Here is a 24,415-nt window from a genome sequence, read left to right as displayed (position 1 = left end):
CAGAATAGAAGATTTACAATTTTTGCACACCCAAGCTACTCTGAAAAAGTCATGGGCAAGAGTTCACCATGAAAAATCCACTTAATTAGATTTTCGGAAGGGCAGCAGGGTTAGACAGGCCTGCCTTTTTCTAGCTCTAGACTAGCTAAGACTATAATAATATTATATACACCAGAGGTATTCAAATTGACCAGCTTGGCATAGATCCATGGCGGCTTGGTAATAAATCCGGATGGAATAAATTTACATACATTGAATCTAAATGGGACTCATTTACATGGTCACTAGATATCCTGAAAATCTGGCATGGATACGTCTATCATCAACCAACACTGGACGTCCCTGAGATACACTCTTAATACATGTGCTAAATCGATTTAGAAATGCACTGAAATACACCAAAGACTTGTATCATTGCTTCCTGACACAATAGTTCATTTAATCCATCTGTGTCCACAAGAGTGGACCACTGACTTTACATCTTCCAATAAAGCAATTTTCATTGTTGGAGTAAGGCAGTGGGCATCAAGGCCCAGAAAGAGTGAATACAGGTGCGTTCGGTATCCATAGCAGACATTACCAGATAGAAGACGTTGTTGAGAGTCCATGGAGGTGGAGGCATGGGCACTGCTTACCATACAAAATCAGCAAAGTTCAACAATCTGTGTCTAAAGTCTGAGGGCCTTCTCTGATAGAGCTACCACCTTGAAGGCTGAACAGTTCCTTAGGCGTATGTGGCTCAGCAGCGCCTTCTCAGTACGTTCTGTTTTTGATTAGCGAGTGTTCAAGCTGTGCAAAGGGAATATTTAATACACTTTTTAAGACAGTACATTATACTAAACAAAGGAATCCCAGGAAGTGTCATGGCATGGGTGTTGGGCAGCTCTCCTTCTGCCTATTTTTACTGTAAGGCTAACTGTACACAGGAGCTAACACAAAAGATCCCACACATCACTTTGAGGTCCCATGTGGCCTCCGCTGTTCTTAAATCATAAAGACTCCAAAGTACGACCTGCTTCCATCTTTGACCCTCACTAATTCCTTCTTACTGACATTGACATACACTTCGTCCTGCTCTTCTAGCTTAAAGGTGCCCCCCAGGAAGCTGCTGTCCCACCAATGATCCATGCCCTCCCTGCAGTATGGCTTCACATTCATCATCAGGTCAATCTTCTCAAAGTACCGAGGCGTTGTCTTGTAGATTCGGTGAGTCAGGCTTTGCTGCTTGTCCACGTCTTTACAGCTGGACTTTCCCAGCTGTATCTTCGAATACAGATAATACCTTCCAGCCCTGTTGAAGACCAGGGATCCTTTGGTGGGCTCATATCCGATCTCGTACAGAAAAGCGTCTCCGAGCATAGGCTCCCAGAGCAGAGCCTCTTGTCCAGATGTAGTGTTTTCGGCACCTGTGAGTGACAAATACATACAAGATTTGTGATTTTCATTTCCCTATCTGATTTCTCCTCTCCCAGTCATACTTATCTCTGCCTATATAATTTTGCTTACTGGCTTTATTCTTTTCTACTTCCTCAGGTCTCCCACAGTTCCCGGGTGGATTTAACAATATCTTGTCAATTTTTAGGAGTATGTATTCAGTTTCCTAAAGGACCTAAGCTGACCTTTAACAGTATCACTCCAGGATCAGGGAAAGCCCATGAGCAGAAACGAGCTGATGCTAGCACTTACGCCTCTCTGAAAGTCCATGAACATTATAGAAATGATACCAGTTAGTTATACTTTTCTTAGATTCTTTGAAAGCCTCTTGCTTGCCGTCCTATAGACTAGAAAATGCTAATCTTCAGCAGATCAGAGAAGCAGGGTGCACATGAAGCATGCAGGGTAATCCTGAAGGGTGGTGTGCAGAGCTAACACTCACCAGTCACATGAGCCGCTGGCTTGCCGCTCTTCCATTTTTTATCTGAAAAAGAGTACAACACACTCAGTGCAACAGTTCTGTTCACATGACTTCATGAAAGTGCAGTGGGCTCAAAGCAGGTGACGCAAATGCTCACTGGATTTAATGCAGTTTGCATAGCCACTTTTCTCAAGGCATGTCTTTCACACAGTCACATTTAGGTCAAGGCAGATGTATTGTAGAAGTGTCAGCAATATGTTTCACTGTGGTCAAGTGAGATCACAAAGGCGATTATTATTAATACAGATCTTAAGGGCAGGAACTCTCATTTCACAAGCAGTCTACAGATAGAGGCTCACCAAGAACAGACCGGAGACACACTGGCACACTGTGGTCAGGCCTGGTCAAAAACGCAAGGGCGTTGAGGTATATGGCGATCACAGATACAGCAGCGCTGTGTTCAAAGCAGGTCACATACATGAGCACTGGTATCTGTGCAGGTCACATATTAACACACTGACACCAATCGAGGTCACATATAGGTGCTGCATGCAAAATAAATGTTGGGGCCCAGGAAGATGTGTTATGTTAGGCTTTGATATTTGGCTTGAGCATAGTGCATTCCTGTCACTGTTTTCCATGTCTTCCTGTTCCTATGTCTATGTGTTTCTTTGTCTTCCTGTCCTAACAAACACCCTTGTCTCTCTGTTTTCATGTCTACATCATCCTGTCGCGGTTTTCTTTGTTCCATAAGTTCTTCCCTGACAACATGTATGTGTACCCCTGTTCCCATGTGTCTCTTTATCCATGTTCACATCTCTGTTACATTGTTTGTGTCTTCTTGTCCCCATGTCTCTCTTTCCCCACGTTCGTATCAATGACATAATATTGATTCACAACAATATTGGAAAATAAATATTGTTCACAAAAATCTTGCCTTCCTATAATTAATTTTAAAAAACCCGATAAAGATATCCAAAATATCGTTGTTAAAAATTATCTTTTTTCACTAACATCGATAACAGACATTTCAGAAACATAAATATTGTTATCTTGAAATAAGCATATAGTCAAAAATATTGCAAGACACAATATCAGCTACATTTATATTGACAAAGAATAATTTTAATTGCAAAACATAAAAATAATAACATTTTACATTAAACAAAAATATAATACACATTTAAAATGTATATAAATATTCTGACAACATTATAACCATTTTACATTACTAAAATAAACATAAAATACCTCCAAAAAATAAACTTCAGTACATCAAAATAGTAATAACATTAGTGCCAACAAGTATGTGCTTATATATATATATATATATATATATATATATATATACGTATATATCTATATATATATATATAGATATATACATATATATATATATATATATATATATATATATATATATGTATATATATATATATATATGTGTGTATATATATATATATATATACATATAGATATATATATATATATATATACATACAAATATATATATAAAACACTTTCCTCCTACAATACAGAAGGACAGCACTCCACGGGCATTGAAAAAATATTGATTTATTCACACACAAATAAATCATTATTTTTTCAATGCCCGTGGAGTGGCGTCCTTCCGTATTGTAGGAGGATAGTGTTTTATATTAGACGCGATGGCATGCGTCAGAAGACTGGCACCTTTGATGTTACGGTGTGGGAAGGATACGCCGACTTGAAGTGTTCCCTCACATATATATATATATGTGTATATATATATATATATATATATATCTATATATATATATACATACATATATACAAAAAAGAATTGTCCTAAACGAAAGCGCCCTCTCAACAGGTCATTATAGAATGTAGCAAAGTCAGCAACTTACAAGTAATTATTTGGCATTTTCATTATTTCAGGCCTTACATTTTCAAGCATCTCTGGACACGTGTTTCTAGGTTCATTCAGCAGCAGAGAACAAACATTTCCTTCCTTTTTCAAAGGCCAACTCCCTGGCTGCTCAGCAGATTTAACATAGATATATATATATTCATAGGATGAAGCATTTTTTTGTTTTGCCAATAACTTTGGCGCCGTTTGACACATCATCACAAAATTTCCAAAACTAGTGTACAACCCACTTCAGCTGCTGTCTTGGAAATTTCAGGGCGATTCGTCAAGCAGCGCCCGACAAAAAGGGGGGTCCCAAAACGCCTTTTCCCCATGCATTTTCCCAAAGAGAATTTAGATGCGACTACAGCCCAAGCCGCTGGACGGAATCATCCCCTACATGTTCATTTATGCCCCATGGACCCCAGCACTCATGCCGAGCATTACTTTTATGGAGAAGAGCACCTGGGTCGATTTTGGCCTGGGACCCCATTTCCCAGGGGCCTGGAGCAATTTTGATGGGGAAAGGGGGCATGCAGACCCCTCCCAGGGCTGGTTGGGACCCAAGAGACCCCGCTCTCTGGGCTTGGCATAATTTTGTGCAAGGAGAGGGCACTCATCCCTCCTCCCTGGGCCAATTTCAGGCCTGGGGACCCCTTTCCCTGGGTCCTGGCACTTTTTTGAAAGGGGAGGGCACATGCGGCCCCCCTCCCCAGACTGATTTTGGCCAGGGGGACCCGGGGCCAGCAGTATTGTCAAGAGGGAGGGGGCATGCCCCCTCTATCTGGGCCAATATTAGCCTTGGGTGCCCCATCTCCCGGGGACTTGGGGCCCGATTACATGTTAGGCAGTCCAAGGACCTCCAAACACACGGTGGCGCTCGGACCGCCGCACTCCTGGTGGTTCGACAGCCAGACTATGATTCTGGTGGTCGGACCACCAGGAGACCACCGCATCTACCAGGATCAGGGATCCCAACAGGTTGGTGGGGGTCAGAGTCATGGTCAGCCACGGCATTGCTGAGTTCAACACAACCGTGCTGATCACGAGTCCACTTTCCACCAGCCTTTCCATGGCAGCTTCGCCGCCGTGGAAAGGCTGTTGGAAAGCCATTGCTGGGGACCACAGGAGGCCCCTGCACTGCCCACAACCATATCATGGGCAGTGCAGAGGACCCCCTTGCCAGCACCCTCGGAATGTGCACTGTATGCAATCCAGACAGTTTGCATTCCGAAGGTGCTGGTGTGAGACAGCATTAGCATTGGCTCCCTAAGGGAGCTGAGGCCAAAGCCGCGGCACTGTTTCCACCAGGTTGACCAGGGGAAGTGTCGTAATATGACAGCACCCGACAGCCTCATCCTCGCGGCTTTCGTGTTCTAACGGTCAGATCCCCAAAGTTGTAATCAGGCTCTTGGTGTTTGGTCCTGCTTGGTGGGAGATTTAAAAATGTTCCCACAAAGCAAGAGCAAACTCAGGTTGCTGCGGGCAGGGAAACATCTATGTCCCTGGGATAGGCAACCCGAGACATAGCTGCTGAGCCAGCCCGGGGGTAGGATCCCCAGGGCCATTAGTGGCTCATGAAGGGGGACTGCATGGCCACCTCCCTTATAGGAATCTCCCCCAGGGTGGGACTCCGTGTGGGCCGCACATCCCCCAGCCTTAAAAATAATGCCAGTCCCCTCATTTTCTGAATTTTCAACCCCAAGGGTGGGCTCCCCGGGGCTTTTAGGAGCTTGAGGAGGGGACCGCTGAGACCCCCTAAAAAAGAATGCCAGCCCTGTGGGTGGGCTCCTGGGGCTTCTTGAGGATCTGGGAGGGGGGCTCCCGACCCATAAAAAATAATGTTGGCCCCAGGGTTGGGCTCCTTCAAGCCTCTTTAAGTATAAGGAGGGGGCTGTGCAGCCCCCTCCTCCATAAATATTAAGATCGGCACAAGAGGTGGACTTCCTGGGGCCTCTTGAGGCTCAGGGGGACCACGCGCCCTCCTCGCCATAAAAATGTATCTCTGCCCCGGGAGTGGGCATACGTCCCCCCTCCCCACAAAAATTGTTTTTGGTCCCTGGAGTGGGAAAATGTGAAGGTACTGTGACTGCATTTCGGTCGTAAAACATTCATACATACAACTGCGATCCGATATTAGGAACTGAGGTCCTAAATATGCCCCTTCCTAATACTGAATTGCAATCCCTAACTGCGATTCGGTAACAGGTTACTGAATCACAGTTTGGGCTTGGTAGATACAAAAATGACTTTTTGCATTTGCAAACGGGCTGATTCTGCATAAACATGGTTCATACATGTGGCCCTAAATGGGGTACACATACTACTCATACTCCATAGACAAACACATTAAAAATGTTGATGTAAAACAAATAAAAATATTACTTATAGCACACTATTACCAAATAAAAGTTTGTTACATATTGCAAATTATCATAAAAAATAATTACTTCAATTTAATACTATGAAAATATTCATACACTACATTTATTATTACAACAAAGTAAAAAAAAAATCCATATGATACATAATATGAATACATATAATTATTTATGAACACCCACATAAATATATAAATTATATTCACAATTACCCATTTGACATTTGAAAATATACTATATTTTATTAACAATTAAAATTATTACATAATAAATATCAATATTATTATCAATTTAAAAAATACATTTACTTTCACACATTATTACATTTACAAAACAAAAAGTAAACATAAACATAGAATATCATATTAACATTTAAAATATAATCAATAAAAATATTATACACAAATTATTTTAAACCATTTGAATTAATCTAGATTTCTGAAGTAATACAACAATATATATTAGTTTAAATTTTTAATTGAAAAATATCAATTTACTTAAAAAAATCATACAATAAAGCTACTATTTACCTATTTTATTGATTCCACCACCATTATCACCTCAAACCCAGTCCTGCTCATATAACATAATTACATATGCATTGTTTATACATATTTATACAATTACAAAAAATAAAATTGTAAACAAATAACTAAAATTATTTAAAAAACATACTAACACAAAAAGTAACATACAATTAAAGTAAAACACGTTACAAAAATAATTATGAAATGACCAATAGAATTAAATGTATCTATAACAATATTTTCTCTAAGAATATTTTTTCAATTATGTTAAAAACAACACTTAATGGTGTTCTTGATATGACTGTCTATGATATTTTTGTATCCCAATATTATTGACACAATTTTTCTGTATAATGATATTTTTTATTTAGGCCCTCAATATGGATTTAACGGTCTGACGAGCCGGCCTTCAAACTCGCAGGGATGAGACTGCCGACAACCTGGCGGCCTCACTATTAGTCGTATTACGATGGTCCAACTGGGGTGAATGGTGGGAACGTCTTATTATGACGTTCCCGTGGGTCAGCCTGGGGGGAACAGCGATACGCTTAGGTCTTGGCTCCTTAAAGACAGCTGAGGCCAATACCATAGCACAACAGCACCCACGGAAAGTGCTTTGCCTGCAAAGCAGACAGTGTACATTCCAAGGTTGCTGGGCAGGGGGGCCCTAGCACTTCCTCTTTGCCAGCCTTTTCACGGCAGTTAAAATGCCGCTGGCAGAAATGGGACTCATGATCAGTTTGGCAACTCAGCACTGCCGTGGCTGACCACGGGTTTGACCGCCATCAGTCCATCGAGAGCCATGTTCCTAGTGGGAATGGCGGTCCGACTGCCTGGCTTGTAGTGTGGTGGTTGGAATGCCTGGAGTGCGTTGGACCAACAGCCACTGCGAGGCTGGAGGTCTCAAGACCGACAGACTCGTAATGAGGTCCTTAGTATTTCACTCAAACACTCCAATAGCACACTGGCCTGCATAAGGTTGGTATTATCATCTGTGAGCTCTTAGAAAGCTTTCCAATGTCATCATTCGTCATATAGCTGGACACTTTCATTATGATGTCTCATTGGACAGGGACTCTTTCATAATCAGTGATCCTTTTGATCAGGTCTCTTACACCATCTTGGATTCTTTTGATACTCATCACTGCTCAGCTAAATTGATATTTTGGATAGAGGTAATTATGGTCACCTGGGAAAAGATTAAATTAACTTTCCAAAATCAAGCACCTCCTTACCTTGGATCATCTTCTCAAAGCTGGCATTAACACGTTTCTGAAATTAAGTGGAAAAAGGAGGGAATCAATGACAGAGCACATACTACCATATGGACAAATTTCCACATGCTCAAATGACCCATCCTACCCGTCCCATATACTCAGTTGAACATACTTTTCTATCCTACTCTTCACACATGCTCAGAGTGACAGTATTGTCCCACCCTACCCTTCCCACATGCTCACAATTGTACTTTCACACCCTACCCTTCCCACATGATCAGATGAACAATACTTACTCACCCACTGGGGGAAAGGGAAGTTGTGATCAGCATGGCAGCGATGAACTCAGCGCTGTAATGGCTCACCACAACTTCGACCGCCGCCAACCCGTCGGGAGCCACCACGAGTTTTGGGGTCACAAGCCCACCAAACTCTTAATGAGGCCCTAAGACTAACCTTTAAAGTAGGCATAGAATCACTGATACTGCACACTATCCATTCATTGCTGAGTTTGTGCCAGTAGTTGGTAATGGTGGGCACTGGCACTTATTTGTATCATCAGGCTTTGACCATGAACAAAAAAAAAGTCATACAAGAGAGAAAGGAAGTGGAAGAAAAAGATAGAAAAATAACAACAAAGAGAGAATGCAGAGATAGAGAAGAACATGCAAGAGAGTGATATAGAAACAGGACGTTTTGGGTGGTGAAAACAAGAGACATGTAGTGAAATGAAGACTAGGAAGTCTTAATATTTGACAGCCCTTTTATTTTGGTGCGACCAATGGTAGCTCTTAAAAAACCTTCATACTATTCACTTTTTTTTACACATTAAGGGACTGATTCACAAATGGCATTTTGTAGTATGTAAAGTAGTACTACAGTACTGCTACTTATTACACAATACAATTCACATACATACCAGTGTAAGTCTCCACCTCTTGTATTCTTTATGGGGAGATCCTCATACATGTAAGTTTACTACTTAGTAGTAAATGTGGGTGGGAACAGGGGCTATATACTTACCACGAACTGGGAGTGGTTTAGGGAAGATTAAGAAGGAATGTAGGTAAGGTTAAGGAGGGCGTAAGGGAGGGACATGCACCTACCCACGAAAGAGCAAGCATATTCCCAATAATAGCAACACTTTTAAAATTACTACAGCAAACAATGACCCAAAACATTAGTAAATATACTCCACCTCCAAGTTGGAGTAAGTCCAGCACTGCACATGGCCAACCACTGATTCCACAATACTCTCCTATAGAAGGCAAAGGCAGTTGGGACTTAAAATAAAAATCCTACAGGAACAAATGTTAAAATAAATTGTTTTTATTTAAATTAGATAAAAAATAAATACATTTGATTTAATCTTGAAAATTCTAAAAATACATTTATTATTTTAAAATAGTTTGATAATAGTAATTACATGTAAATATTAATGTAACATGAATTTGTACTCAAATATAATTGTATCACTTACTAATCAATTGTGTTTTATCAGTTAATAATTAGTAATGCAATTGAATTTGTTCTTGGGAAAGTATAGTGAAAATGTGAAAAGTGTATTAAACGTTAAAAAAATATATTTTGTATGTTAAATAATAATGTAAATTAATTTCATAGACTTGCTTTGAATGTAGAACAAAATTAAAAAATGGTACAACACTGTTAACTTAATTTAGGAGTAAATAGTTAATTAATTTAAAGTATTCTAATAAATAAACATAATTTTTATAAAGATCTATTAAAACAAATCCCACCTACATAAAATGTACATATTTATTTATTATGCAATAAAAATACAAAAGGTTATGTGTAGAATAATTAAAATTACTGTAATGCGTTACACTTAATTTTTAAATTAAAAGCGTCATTAAAATATTTTATCATAAAATAATATGTAATTATATTTATTTTTTAACATTAAATTAATTTTATATATGTATTTAAAATGTCGAAATAAGTTAATTTTAGTTAACATGAATTCCTACGGGGTTCTGTTTTAAGTACCTGCCCCCATTATTTTTATCAATGGTTGGCCATGTGTGGTGCTGTGCTTACTACTGCTTCTTTTTGGCTGTACTAAATAACACTAGTAAATTTGGCTCCTCCCACTTTTCAGGGGGTGCAGACATGTAGGTCAACACTTTTGAGTAACTGTATACTTTTAAATGGCGAATTGCCAAAAGCAGTACAGTTACTCAAAAGTGTAAGACTAAACATAAGTATAAGTTACCTTTATGAATAGCCCAGTAGGCACTGACCATCTCCTATGAGCACATCAGTTGTATCCCTCCCCTCCACCAAAATAGAAGGATAAGGAAGCCCTTTATTGAGTATAATTTAGTTAGCAACTCACATTAAGGCCCTGCTTAAGCTCTTGACTACTACTAATACATTAGAGCTAAAGATAGAGCAGTACCATAATGGTGAATAACTGGAGATTTGGATGACATTGCAAAATACAGTCTTCAATGTAAACTATTTTTCTAGACAGGTATAAAATAATTGACATAGACAAACACAGAGATCCTGGTGGCATAAACATTTCCATAGTACAACATATTACATTATGAGATCAAACAGAACCAATTACTGCAAAATGTATACACAAATAACACTTTTATTGCACTGGTCATGGTCAAACTTTATATGATCATGAACTAGGTCCAGAGCACTCAAGGTGACCTTGGGCTAACTCTGAAAAATATTTTGTCACCTTAAGAATCCTCTGTCACTTCTAATGTTGATGCCGACATTGCTGCATAGCAATGTACTTCAATTTATATACTCTATATTCTCCTCTATGGCTTTGATTTTTGTTTTTTTCAGAATTCCTGATACAGCTATTAAAAGAAGCTACAGGCCAAGTCATGATTCCGCGATGGTTTAAATTCTCACGTTTAGTGAGGACAGATTCATCATGTATATTTTTATACATATATCTCTGAGACACAACTGGTAAATGAGAAATGCATGTGGAAATCATAACCAATTTCTCTGACAATTCCTACTTCTAGAGGAAAACAGTTGTAACTGGTAACATCACATCAAATCATTTTCAATCACAGTGAACTTCATGATGAATATGCCCATCTTGCAGATAGCAAATTCATCCTATCTTCCACTCAGTCCCATAATCATCTCATATGTCCATTTTGTATTGTACACAAAAATGTAATGCAAAGCACACGTTTGAGAGTTAGTAGTAGATTAAATTAATGTACCAAAATCAATGCAAGCTTAGTCACACTTCCTTGGGGGTCTGATATTCAAGGCCTTCTGAAAGCCTGGGCTTTAAACTTGTGACAATGCTGAAATCACTGTTGTCGCACAAATTACAGAAGGGGGAATATTCTTGGAAACAAACACCAGTCTTCAATTCTCCACAATGATTTCTGGGCTCAGCAAGCTGGTAGGCATTCCTCATCAAAGGAAAGTTCCTACTTCCGTTCTCATGAAAAGGGTGCATAATGCACCTTTTAGCTTGTTGTGTTGAACCAGAAAATGTGACAAAGCTCTTGACTCAGAGTTTAGATTTCTCTTTTCCTCTTCCAAAAATATCTGTTTTAATATGAAGCAGCATTTTCAGCTGTGGTCAAAACAAAGTATTGTTGGACCAAAATCCTTCATATTTTGAGTGAACCAACACGGGGTGGGGATTCTTTAGATTATTGTGTTAGAAGTATCTAAAGCCCTGTTCCCAATCTTCCTGTCAGCATATTTATCCAGCTGTATTTAAACTGCTAATGGAACAATTATTGTGTGTCAATAATTTGTTTACTGTATATAGGCCCATTACAAGTAGGTCGGTCAAAGATCTGAGAATCTGCCTTGTGGGTTTACTGAAACGTGGGCATCAGTAACTACAGGTACCTCCAGTAGTCCAGATTATGAGTTGCATGGTACTGGTGGGTTGCAAACTTATCACACATACTTACCTGTACTGTGTTGTAGCCCTTCACCAGTACAGTAAAATTACCAGTTAGACCCTTTGGAATAAGAAATAATTGTGGGCACAGAATTACATTGCAGAATTCCCAACAGTATTTCTTATTCTAAGGGGTACTCATATTTACCACATGCATGTAAAGGTGGTAAATGGGAACAGAGGATCCTCTGTGGAATTGGGGGTGAAGGATGTGGGATTAAGAGAGCAGAGAAGGGGAGGGGATCAGACTCTTGGTGAGGTCGGCAGGGATGGGGCAGAGGCTTGGATGCTGTTGCAGTCAATGTCTCAAGAAATTTTAAAGGTTGTAATTTTCAGAAGGGTCAGGTCAGTGGTGGGGTAAGATTTTGGTGCCAGAGGGGGTGAACGTTCACACACACTTCCCTGTGAATATCACACACACAAATCTGGCCTCATGTGAAATATGGGTTTCATCATTGTCAGGGCAACTACAATTATGCAGCATGGGAGACAAAATTACGTATCAAGGTATCTAAATTATGGAACAAAACACAAATTATACAGCACATTCTCTGGAAGTTGAATTTCCATCCATTTTAGCCACAAACATTTTTTCTGGAATCTGCAAATTATGTGGAAAATGATGTTGCAAAATAAGCAAATCTACTATTATGTGGGAAACGCTGCTGTCACTGAATCACATAATTCCTTTGGCTCAACACTAGTCTTTTTATAAACAGTTCATTCATGAAGTTGAAAACAAAAGATAAACATTCTACTTTCGGCTAGTATCCATTGTTAGCTGCACCTTGAAGGAAGTCTTATATCAGTAGAAAGCTCATTAGTATTAAATACTGTTCCTGGATAAAAGTCACCATTGGTTCTCACCAGCTATCAGCTCATGCATGTATGCTTTTTTTTCTTAAGTGCAAACTTAGCTGACTAGCAATGGAGTGATGTACAGGGGTCAGCCTCAATGAAGATGCATAGAGTGGCAGGAGACATGAGGTGGTGGGGGGTGGTGAGAGAGCCTATCTGTAGTAGCGCTCCTAAAAGAGATGGGTTTTCAGTTTCTCCCTGAATTGTAGTTGGAATGCTGTTCTTCTGATGTCACAAGGGATGTTGTTCTAGATCAGATGGGAATAGGCTGAGAAGGCTTATCTCCTTGTTTTCTCCTTCCTGCTGTGTTCAGACACAAATATGGCGATGTTTGAGGTTCTAGGCTGACTTTAACCTGCAAGTATCATTGGTTTGAGAGCTAGCACACAGAGGTCTTAGTGTGGAGAGCCTTGTATGTGATTTTGCTGAAGATGATCCGGGTTTGCAAGGGGAGCTGGTAAAGATACTTTAGTGTGAGGGTGATGTGGTCATATTTCTTCAGACCTCTGGTGAGCCAAGCTGTTGTGTGAAGGATGCTTTTCAGGGCAGCAAGGATACCATTGAGAAGGACATTGCCTCCATTTTGGTGGGAGAGGACTATGGCTTGAACTGCAGGTCTGAATTCTTCTAAGAGAAAAGATTTCAGTTTTTCAGGAGAGAAAATTGGAACAAGGCTGGCTTGGTCTTCCTGACAATGTATTAGTTGAGTGAGATATTCTATTTGAGGGTAAATCCAAGGGATTCTGCCTATGCTGTCAGTTGGGGTGTGAGGCCCATTAGGTTCAACTCAGAATTTGGTCTTTGTGGGGTTTAGCATTAGGCAGTGTGGTGACACCAGGATTGCATGTATGTAAGGCAGGCTTCAAGTCTATTTATGTCACTGATTAAGAACAATTGGAGATAGTGTTGGGCGCTGTGCCAGAAAACAAAATACCATTACAATTTATGCTGCACAGTGCTTGCATGATGCGAGAGTGTATCCAAATACATACAAAATACTGTTCAAATATTCAATGATGTAGCACCCTTTAATAGGTAGATAAACAACTATTCAGATTTCTGTTCAGTGTGCAAGTTGATTAGGAGTAATCATTCAGTATCAAATAGGAAAATTCAGTTCATTGTGCTTGGGAGGCGTCATACACCAAGCATCTTTTCACAGTGTGACAATTGTTATATTGGTGAATATACTCAGATAACTAGTCTTACAGAATCTGTCCCAATGCAGCAGAACTATCTATCTGCACTCAGGGCCTCATTACGAGTTTGATGGTTTGACCGCCAGACCGCCATAGTGGCAGCAAGCTAAAGACCGCCATGTTGGCAGTCATACAGGCCACCATATTACGAGTCACACTTCAGGCCCAACAAAAGTCCGCCAAAAATCCAACACTGCCAGTACTTTGGAGGGTGGGAAATAGTCCGACCACCAGTACCAACAGCCCGTCAACCAACCACCCAACCTACTACAAGTACAAAGTTGCAGTGGCGGTTTGCCATGGCACTCAGCCAAAGGTGGTCTGAACCACTGCATTTCGCCTTTAACAATGTAAAACACAACACCACCTTGAATGGATTTGAAAACAACACAGCTGACACACATTGCCACACCCACGACACCTGCAAAGCACATTATAAAACACACCCCTTCACACACCGCAATCCTTTGCCTCCACAATGACAAACATTGTAGCCAGAGCACATGAACAAAAAAGATAAAACCATAGAATAGGCACCCCACAAACTTACACTAAGCACATATCCCACACCCTCAACACACCCCTATCACATCAATTTGCACCCACTACTCCACTTACTCCCCGTCACCTCTTTAATTTCCACCACCTATCAAATTTTTATCACCACCATGTCACCCCAAAAAATCCCTGTTTCACTGAAGATGAGTTAAGAGTCATGGTAGATGAAACCATTAGAGTTGAGCCAAATCTCTTTGGAGCCCAGGTCCAGAACACTACTATTGTAAGGAAAATGGAAATGTGGCGAAGGATAGTCGACAGAGTGATTGCTGTAGGCCCCACCCTACGCACAAGGGACAACATCAGGAAGAGGTGGAATGAGCTCAGGGGAAGGGTCCATTCCATTGCATCCAGGCACCAGATGCATGTCCAGAAGACTACTGGTGGGCCCCCACCTCCACCCTTACAACTCACATCCTGGGAGGAGAAGGTCTTGGCGATTCTGCATTCTGAGGGCTTGACAGGAATACCAGGGGGAGTGGGTAAGTCACAACAACAAAATATCAGCAAATTGTATTGTCATGCATGCTCACAGATCATCCTTTTGCCAACTTGACTGCCAAACCACTCAACAACCCGCTGTCCATAGACCCCTGTCTGGCCTTCATCATGTGGCCTAGACTCACCTGGGGCAACAACAGCTCTGTATAGTGTGTGTAGTACCAGGATTGACAGCACTACAATTCACAGCAGGCACTTTTCCACCATTATAAAAGCCTGAACAGTGCATCTTACTCGAAATTACCTCCACATTGGAATGTACACACCTGAGAGGATTCCATCTATCTACTGTATGACAAGGACAGGCACTGACAGGAATGCTAAGGTTAGGAGGCACTGCTACTCTCACTCCACTCAACCAACACAGAATCCTCTGCTCCAATGAACCTTCTCCCTCTACTCAGCCTTTGAACTGTCCCCACCTGTGAGGATGACGTCTGTATACTGTGTGGCCCAGACAGACACTGATAGGAATGCTAAGGCCAGAAAGCACTGCTACTCTCACTCTACTCAGCAAACACAGTTTCCTCTGCTCCAATAACCCTTCTCCCTCTACTCAGCTTTGAACTGTACTCATCTGAGAGGATAACATCTGAATACTGTGTGTAGTACTTGGAGTAACATGACTGTAGATCCCTGGAGTGCCAGTCTCTGTAACTCCAATAACCACGCCAGTGTCCATATGACGTTGTGCATCTGTATGTAAACTCACAAATTAAGTTAACCCTCCTGGGAGGGACCAAGATACAGCTCACGGTACACTCTGTGATGTGACTAAACACCTAGATCCATCTTGAGCAGCCATGCCAAGATAAAATATTGTTCACTGGAAGAACAGCTCAAATTGTGTGCCAAAAAGTATGAGACAGATCAAAGGCCCCAAGATGTGTCATATGAAAGGTATTGGCAGCAGACACATTCGCAATGCATTGAACACATGATGACAACTATGACATATACAACATGGTCCTGAGTCTGCCTGCATAACGTCAACTAGATCTTATAATGACCTATCGCACATCCTTCCCAGCCACTGTTTAGCCTGCACTGCTGGCAATAAATGAGTCTATGACCATCTTTCCAAGTGCTAATAAACTCTGATATTCTGAAGCTAGTGGACTGAAATTGAATTGGTATGTTACCCAAATGTCAGGTCAATACAACTAATAGCATGTGTACCTGTCACATAAGAGAAATCTGCAAATACAATGTGTACGTGGCCTAAGCCAAATGTCACTGTTTACAATTGGAGGTAGATGTCACAATACAACCTTTAACATTGTATCTCTCACATAACCAGGTCTAGCTGCCACTGTGAATACTGAGCCCACTGAAGAGACTGACACTACCCCATGGATGAAGCCCTCTGTGAGGACACCACTCCTGGACATTTGGCCATTGAGCACTGTCTTGGCCCATCAGGGCAACCTGGTCAGATGACACCAGTGAGCCTCACCGTGACCACATCGACTGCTCTCAGCCCCGTTGCTTCAACATCTCAGGAAGCCAGTCACCCACAGACCTGTGAACCGAGGACTGTGACAACCATCTTGTGTCCCCAGTCCAAGATCCTGAGTCACAGTAAAACACTTCCAACAATGATGGTCCTAGAACCAGTGGTAGGGGGCTAGCTTTGCCTAGGCCACAGGCATATGGGGGTAGACGGCATTGGAGGGATGGTGTGGGCTAGCAGCATGAGGCTGCTGGGGATGGTCCTGGCCCGGACACCAAGAGACAAGTCTTGGGAGCCTGCCAACAATGTCAAGGCGTGATGGGCCAGGTACTTGCAGAACTCCAGGAGATGAAGAAGCTGCAAAGGGACTACCATTGTGACCATTGTAAAAGGGAGAGGCCACCTACACCATCCTGGCGTGTTCAGGAGTGTTCAGGGAGATCAGTAGTACCCTGATGAGGGACCGTGAGCAACACCACACCCCTTCCTTTGGCCAAGCAACACCACCCCCTTCAACATCTGTGGCAGCCACTGGAATGGAGGCCCTGTCAGGGGAAGGACCTGCCTTAGACTCTCCTGCCTCTATAGCAGCAGATCCCACCGCTAATGGGGAAGTCCACCAAAGACTCCAGGAGGTACAGAAGGTAAGACATCAACCACTGCCATAAAGTGACCTCTTAATGAAGGAACTCCTTTCAGTGCCACAGATTCACTCTGTTGCGGTAGTAGGACACTGGACTTTAGATTTCAAATGTTGTGGCATCTACTAATTTGATTTGATCCACCATGACTGACCCTTCACTTTACTTTTTTGTTGAGTCTCACAATTATGTTCTGTACATATGTAAATAAACACAACTATCACAAAAATACTGCCTGCTACCATTTTTTCAACATTTCGAAAGGTTGAAATATAAACCCATGTGATGCACATGAGGAAGGCATAGGATGGTAATGGAAGGAGGGATCTGTTTCCGGTAGTGTCATGCTGAGGAGATTTAGCAACACAATGACACAAGTGTCTAGTCACACCAAACATTTTATTGCACAGTACAGTACATAGGCTGTTAAAATGTCTGGACTGCCATAGCTGGGAATGGCAGAACGGCCTTTAGTCAGGCTGGATATCACAAAGGTACCGTCTCCCAGATCACATAAGAAAGGGCTGTTTCGGACCGTGTCCCGTAGAATAGGCAAACAAATTAGTGTATCTTGTCACTAGCTAGAGCCTCATTTCATACCTAAACCATGTCTGCCAACTTAACATACGCCATGGCACAAACAGAGGGCAGTACAACGGTTCCCAATCATAGGTCCATCCTATTACAATGAACAAGCATCTGGTGGCATGAAACAAACCTATGTCAGTGGTGTGGCACAGCCACTGTCGCCTGCAATGGGGAAACACATCAATAGCTACACAAAGTTCATACAGGATCATTGTCAACACAATGTGAAGGGATAATGCATGGTTTGCACAGGATAACAGCATATCTCAATACCATATGATCACACACAGGAGACAATTTGACCAACTCATACATCATACAAGTATATTGTGCACTTCAGGATTCCATCCACCCACTGTCCAAGCTGCTTTGGCATAGAACTCATATGTCCCATATCTGTGACCAACATTACCTGGATCAATCCATGTCTACTTCATATTGTATTGTATTGTAATTGTATTGTAATAGTATTTATATAGCACTTACTATCCCTGACAAGGCGTTGAAGCGCTTTTCAGCGAGTAGCGCAGTACTCCAGAACCCAAGAGGAATTAGTGGTGGATTAGTATAGGGAAATATGAGTACCGTTTTAGTATTCTTATGAGTTAATTTGAGCAGAGGATATGTGAGTTTGTTAGTTGGATTGATTAGAGCAATGGAGGGATAGAGGATGGAAGAATTCAGAAGTGTTAATTGGGAGTTTATAGTAATAGGATGAGGCTTGGGATGAGTAAAAGAGAGATGGAGTAGGGAATAGTCTGTGGAAAGGGTTATGGAGACCATAGTAGCAGCAGGGGTTTTGGATGAGTCAAAGGTGAGAAAATGAGGGAGAATTTAGTAGGGTTGTTTGGGAGATGATGGTAGTAAACTGAGGTTTGGGTGAGCTAGATGTGGAAGAGGAGGGAAGAGCTTAGGCAGGGTTATTTTGGAGATGAAAGTAGTATAATGGGTTTGGGATGAGTGGGGATGGAGGCTAGATTGATAAAGAGATGACATATGGTGATGGGTAGACAAAGTAAATGTATATTATTTATTTATTTATTATTTTATTTATATATATATATATTATATATATATATATTATATATATATGTATATCCTTCACCACTCCCTTCCAATATCAGGAGAGCCAGGACACCTCCGATGTGAAAAAATCGGTTTATTTCAGCAAAACATCCAACGCGTTTCGGCAACAGCCTTTATCACGGATGGATTGTTGCTATAGTGATGCAAATAAATAGCCCAAATCACTCATAAACATAAAAAAGGACAATACCACAATTCTCACAGCATTTCAAACAACGGCCATCTTAAGATGTTCAATTTAACATACATAAATTGTAATTTGTACATCATTCTACTACCAATAGCTAAAGCCAAATTAATTTCTGATATTAATCACAGTGTTTATAAAACATCAAATATAAACACTTATACAACCTAAAATACACAAATGTTTTCCTTATAATTAAGTTTTATATATGTAGAACTGGCCTCTTCACATCCGTCTCCATACCGACCAAATGGGCAAGTATGTTAAAAAAAGCTTCTTTACCCCTTTTATTCTTTTCACCTTTTACTCAAACATATCTTTCAGATCTACCTACCATAATTACATATAAAGCTAGTAACGCCCAAGTGGGTAGATACACAGAAGCTCTTATGCTGTTTGGAGGACCTCCACCGTATACTTGACTTGCGCCATTGGCATATACACAACCACATACAAAATTATATTATAAATACAGTAATGTCCTCATTAACTTAAAATCTGCCATTCCCCTAAAAAACACCATACATCACCCAACCTAGTGTATAACAATCATCCCAGATGGATACTTAACTCTTCACTGGAGTTCAACCCCACAGGTTCTAATGTCTCAAAGTCTATTATATATTTTGACTCCATAATTCGCAATTATCGTTCTCTGTTACCGCCCCTTTTGCCTATCTTAGCCTGGTCAATGACTACAAACTTGCCCGACGGGACGTTTCAATTATGCTCAAACTAGGATAGATACTTTTAAGTTTATTAGGAAACTGAAATTGAAAAAATGGTACCACACGAAGGTTAACTGTGATGAAAAATCGGGGATGAGAAAGATGTTAGTAATTTATGTATTTCTGACATTGAGGTGTTGCATACATTAACTAATTTATGTGATGGGGTGGTTGCCCATGAAGATCCAATTTTGAATTTGGCAGGATTAAGTGTTTCTCTGGATGATACATGTCCGAGCAACTTTAAACCTAAATCCACTTTCTTACCGGTTATTCAATGTGATGCCCTTGATGTTTTTGAACGGGATATTACTAAACAATTGAAAAGGATGATATATGGTACGAGGGACGTGAAAAATAAGAATTTAGCATGTGAACAATGGAGAGCCCCCCAAGATTTGAAAAGGGATCATACTATTGTCATTAGACAATCCGACAAGGGTGGCAATGTGGTAATTCAGGATACCACGCAATATGTGGCGGAAGGAGTGAGACAACTCAGTAATATTAAATGTTACAAAAAAGTGAGTTAGGAAGATGTGAAATCAATGCATGAGCAATATTATGGTATGTTGATTGTTTGGAAGGATAAGGGAATGATAGAATGGGATGAATTCCTATTTCTTAAATGTGATCACCCGAAGATTCCAATATTATATTTTCTACCTAAGATTCACAAAGATAGAGTAAGTCCTCTGGATAGACCCATAGTCTCAGCTATGTACTCTATTTTAGAAAATACTTCAAAGTATATTGATTACTTCTTGCGCCCTTTTGTGGAGTCAATACCGTCGTATGTGAGGGACACCACACACTTTCTGAAAATCATAGAGGGCATCCAATGGGAGGATGACTTTTTATTATTGCCCTTAGATATCACTAGCCTATATACAAGCATAGATCATGATTTGGGGGTTAAAGCCATCAGACACTTCCTAAGAGCAAGATCATTATCACTGTTCTTTCATTCGGAAATGTTATGCACCATGACTGAGTTTTGTCTCAGGAATAATTTATTTATCTTTGATAATCAGTTGTATAAACAAATGCAAGGGACAGCTATGGGCACTTGTTTTGCCCCCAGCTATGCAAATTTGTTTATGGGCTGGTGAGAGGAACAAGTGTCAGAGAAGATTACTCAGTTTGATATCAATGTGGTCTTATGGTGCCGCTTTATTGATGATATCTTTGTAATTTGGAGGGTAGATGAGAGATCAGCTGAGCAATTTGTGCGGGATTTGAATGATAACGAGTATAACTTGAGATTCACTGAACATTTAGACCCAAATTGTATAGAGTTTCTAGATGTAGAAATTTCTGTAGTGAATAAAAGATTAGTGTCTAAACTGTATATAAAGGAAACAGCTGGAAATAGTTTCTATATGCTTATAGTACACATCCAACGACTCTGATACAGAGTATCCCCTTTGGTGAGCTATTAAGAGCTCGGAGGAATTGCAGTGAGACAGCTGAATTTCATCATGAGTGTGAAGAGATGTGTAAAAGATTTAAGGATAGGAGCTACGGGATCAAGGTCATAAATCAAGCCAAACAGAAAGTGTTAAGCTTAAACAGGGATGATATTCTGTGTGGGAGAAGGAAAACTCAGAAGAAGGACAATGATCTTATTAGATTTATCGCAACTTTCAGTGACCAATCCTATAAAGTACGATCTGTTTTGAACAAGAGTTGGCATATCTTGCAAACTGATCCAGTTCTGAGTAACTGGATCAATGATAGTTCTCAAATAACTTTTAGGAGAAGCAGATCCCTGAAGGATGATTTGTGTCGGAATGATATAACATCGAAAGGGGATACCAAAAGCAGTAGAGAACAAGTTTTTTCCTGTTGTATGAAATGCAAAGCTTGTAAAACTAGCAATAGTTGCAAGAAACTGAAAATTCCAGTCCTCTTTAATGGAATGGGACAAATGTGCAACTATGAGTCCCTTTCATCCCAATTGTTGCTGCAGACATTGCATACAAACAAGATTTTGTGAATTCCCAACCAACCAGGCCCTCTCTGGGTACGGTTGTGACATCAGCTGTGGAATTGCACAGTTTCACATGATGAAGGCATCATGGACTGAACCTGGATAACGGGCACAGACCTGTGAAATGTAGAGGTCTGCCAGACTAGCTACTTGGACATTGATTGAATCGAAGTTGTTCCTGTTATGATAGACTTGTTCATAGCCATGCAGTGGAACCATGGCAACATGTGTACCATTAATGGCTCCCACAACATGTGGGATGTGTGCGAAACCATGGAACTTAGCCTTCATATGAGCGAAATCCACATGTTGAGGAAACCGAATGAAGCTGCCCAGGTGTTTTAACATTGCTGAAAGTTCATCCTTCAATAAAAGACTGAACATAGCCTGGGACATCCCAGCAGATAGGGCCACTGTATTTTGGAAGGACCCTGTGGCCAGGATGTGCAACACTGCCACAACTGGTGTATAGGGTGATATGCTATTTGGATGACGAATGGTAGGCATCAGATCTGGCTCCAACTGATGACAGAGATCTACAATTGTTTGCTGATTCAGATGGTAGATCTGGTTAATGTGTCTTTCTTCCATGACCTGAAGGTCTGGCAGTGGAGGATAGACAGGAGGATGTCTGATCCTTCCCTTCCCTGGCTACCTATGTAGGACAAGTAATGAGTTTAGCCATCACTCAATGTATCCCTTGCAACATGCATTAGGCATGTCAATGACAAATTGTGACAATGCATGTCATAAGTTGAGGACAATTTACACAGTACACATCACCACTGTTAAGGAAACATGTTTCCCCCTTGCTTTGCCACAAATGTGTACACATCATTATCTGGACAGCAAGTATTTGTTCATAATACTTGCCACTCGGACTGTGACTTGATGTCCCAAGACTTAAATTATCAGGGGTTGGGGGGATGGGCTGTGCCACAAAGTTGCCACATGTGTTAAGTAATTTGGTGTCCAACTCGAGGACACATATTACAGGTAAGGACAAACACTTATCCTTGGTATTACCAACATTTATGGAGTTGTGATGCATTTTTCTTAGACATATAATGCATTCCATGCCTCTAAAATGGCATGTGCCTGACCTACTCCACTGGACATTATCAACTGCCCGCGACCACTGGCGGAAGTTGTCATGGCAATAGGCGGTTGGTACCGAGGCGGACACAGACATAGGCTACCATTGTTGCCAGTGGCAGTCACACGCCAATGACTCTGTCTGCTGGGGGTGACGGCCGCAGACGTTGGAAGACATGATGCCCATGTTCTGAAAAATCCCTCACTTGACTCCTGACACTGCTGCTAGCAAGACCTCCACGACCTGAGCACCTGAGTACCTCCTCCGGGAGCAATCATGCCACGTCCAACAGGTGATAGGGCCCCTACCTTCCCCCCAGGGAGCTGGAGATGCTAGTGGAGGAGGTCCTACCCATGTATGAACAGCTCTGTGTTACACCAGAGGAGCAGGTAAGTACCTCATGTCCACTTTTTTCACTGTACTTCACCATATTTTCCCTCCTCAATGGCTATATTGTGCCCCGTGAGCCAGAATGAAAGGTCAAAACCATGAAGGTGGAGTCAATGTGGCGTCAATGAGAGAGTCAATGTTCATGTAACTGTGTTCAGTGCCAGATGTTGGGTCTTTAGACTTTGGTGTGTGTGTCTGTTTTCACTGTACCCTTTTGTACCTTAAGTTGGATGCCCAAAAACTAGGTGAGGTGACATTACAGCCATCCCCATACATCATCTAACACATAGATTTTGTCAATGGGAGGCCACATGTATTTGCATGACAGCATGAGCTGTGTATAAATGTTGAATGTGTCAGGTGTGTGTCAAGTGGACTATGTGTATGTTGTCTGTAAAATTTCAAAGCACATCTGGCATTACTAAACTGTTATTCAGAAGGCATACCCTGACTCACTCTGCCCTTCAGGTTACCACATACACACTACATGCCAGTATGTTGTTAGGTACATGATGAACTGTCATGCATGAAAGTGAAGGCAATGGAGCACCGTGAAGATTCTGTCTGCTCAGCCTACAGAGAACAGGGCCTGTCAAATGTATCTCTCAGTATGGGTCCAAGTCTAGGCTGGTGTTGAGTCTTTTTGACTATACAGTTATGACACTGTGACACTTCCTGTATCCAAGTATGTCCTTTCTTGTGAACCAATCTAGGCTCTGTTAAAAAGGCAGCTTATTAGGGTACGTTCCCTGATGAGTATGTAAATGGTTTTAGTAGGGAGACAATGATTTGTGTATTATGTGCATTTGGCATCACTGTCAATGTGTGTCTCTGACCCCTGACAGGTCCTTTACTCTCACATCCATGTTGACAGCATCACATAGGTCATATTTGTCCTGTGTAGGCTTATTGCATAAATGATAGCCCCATAGTGCAACAATGTGATGAATCCTGGGAACTTATGATTTGTGACTCAGTGGTTTGGTCACATAGCAGATAATGGACAGTGCATGCCTTTGTTTGTTGGATGCCATCTCTGTCACATATGTCGTAAGCATGTTCGGTGGCACATGAACATGATACAGATCCAAACCCCCTGAGGTGGCATGAGTATTAATGTGTCAGTCCACATATCCACACATGGACAGGTTGGACACCTTCTATACCCACCATGCCAGTCCCTTCATCATTACCCATGTGTAATGTTTGAGTTTGTACTCTGGGAGTAGCCTGTAGGAACTGTATGCAGGAAATCATTCTCACAGAGTGTGAGTGTATTAATGTATTCATGCCTAAGGAGTGTACCATTTAGAAGCCACAAAGGTGTGATGTGTCCCA

The 24,415-nt window shown here is 41.1% G+C and overlaps 1 protein-coding gene across 1 annotated transcript in view; it reads right to left on the bottom strand.

The window, feature by feature from the left end:
* Positions 1–425: 425 nt before the first annotated feature.
* TNFSF14 (TNF superfamily member 14) overlaps positions 426–24,415 on the bottom strand; it is a 97,332-nt gene continuing 73,342 nt past the window's right edge. Inside the window, exons 2-4 of the mRNA XM_069233308.1 lie at positions 7,887–7,923; positions 1,877–1,918; positions 426–1,406 (exon numbers count right to left, since the gene is read on the bottom strand). Of these exons, the coding sequence (XP_069089409.1) occupies positions 985–1,406; positions 1,877–1,918; positions 7,887–7,923 (501 nt within the window). The 3' untranslated portion in view covers positions 426–984. The remainder of the gene's footprint in view (positions 1,407–1,876; positions 1,919–7,886; positions 7,924–24,415) is intronic.

This window comes from Pleurodeles waltl, chromosome 4_2 (genome assembly GCF_031143425.1).
Source record: "Pleurodeles waltl isolate 20211129_DDA chromosome 4_2, aPleWal1.hap1.20221129, whole genome shotgun sequence".
Lineage (NCBI taxonomy): Eukaryota > Metazoa > Chordata > Amphibia > Caudata > Salamandridae > Pleurodeles > Pleurodeles waltl.
The sequence above is the reverse complement of the archived record's forward strand: the minus strand, read 5'-3'. Positions and strand labels throughout refer to the sequence as shown.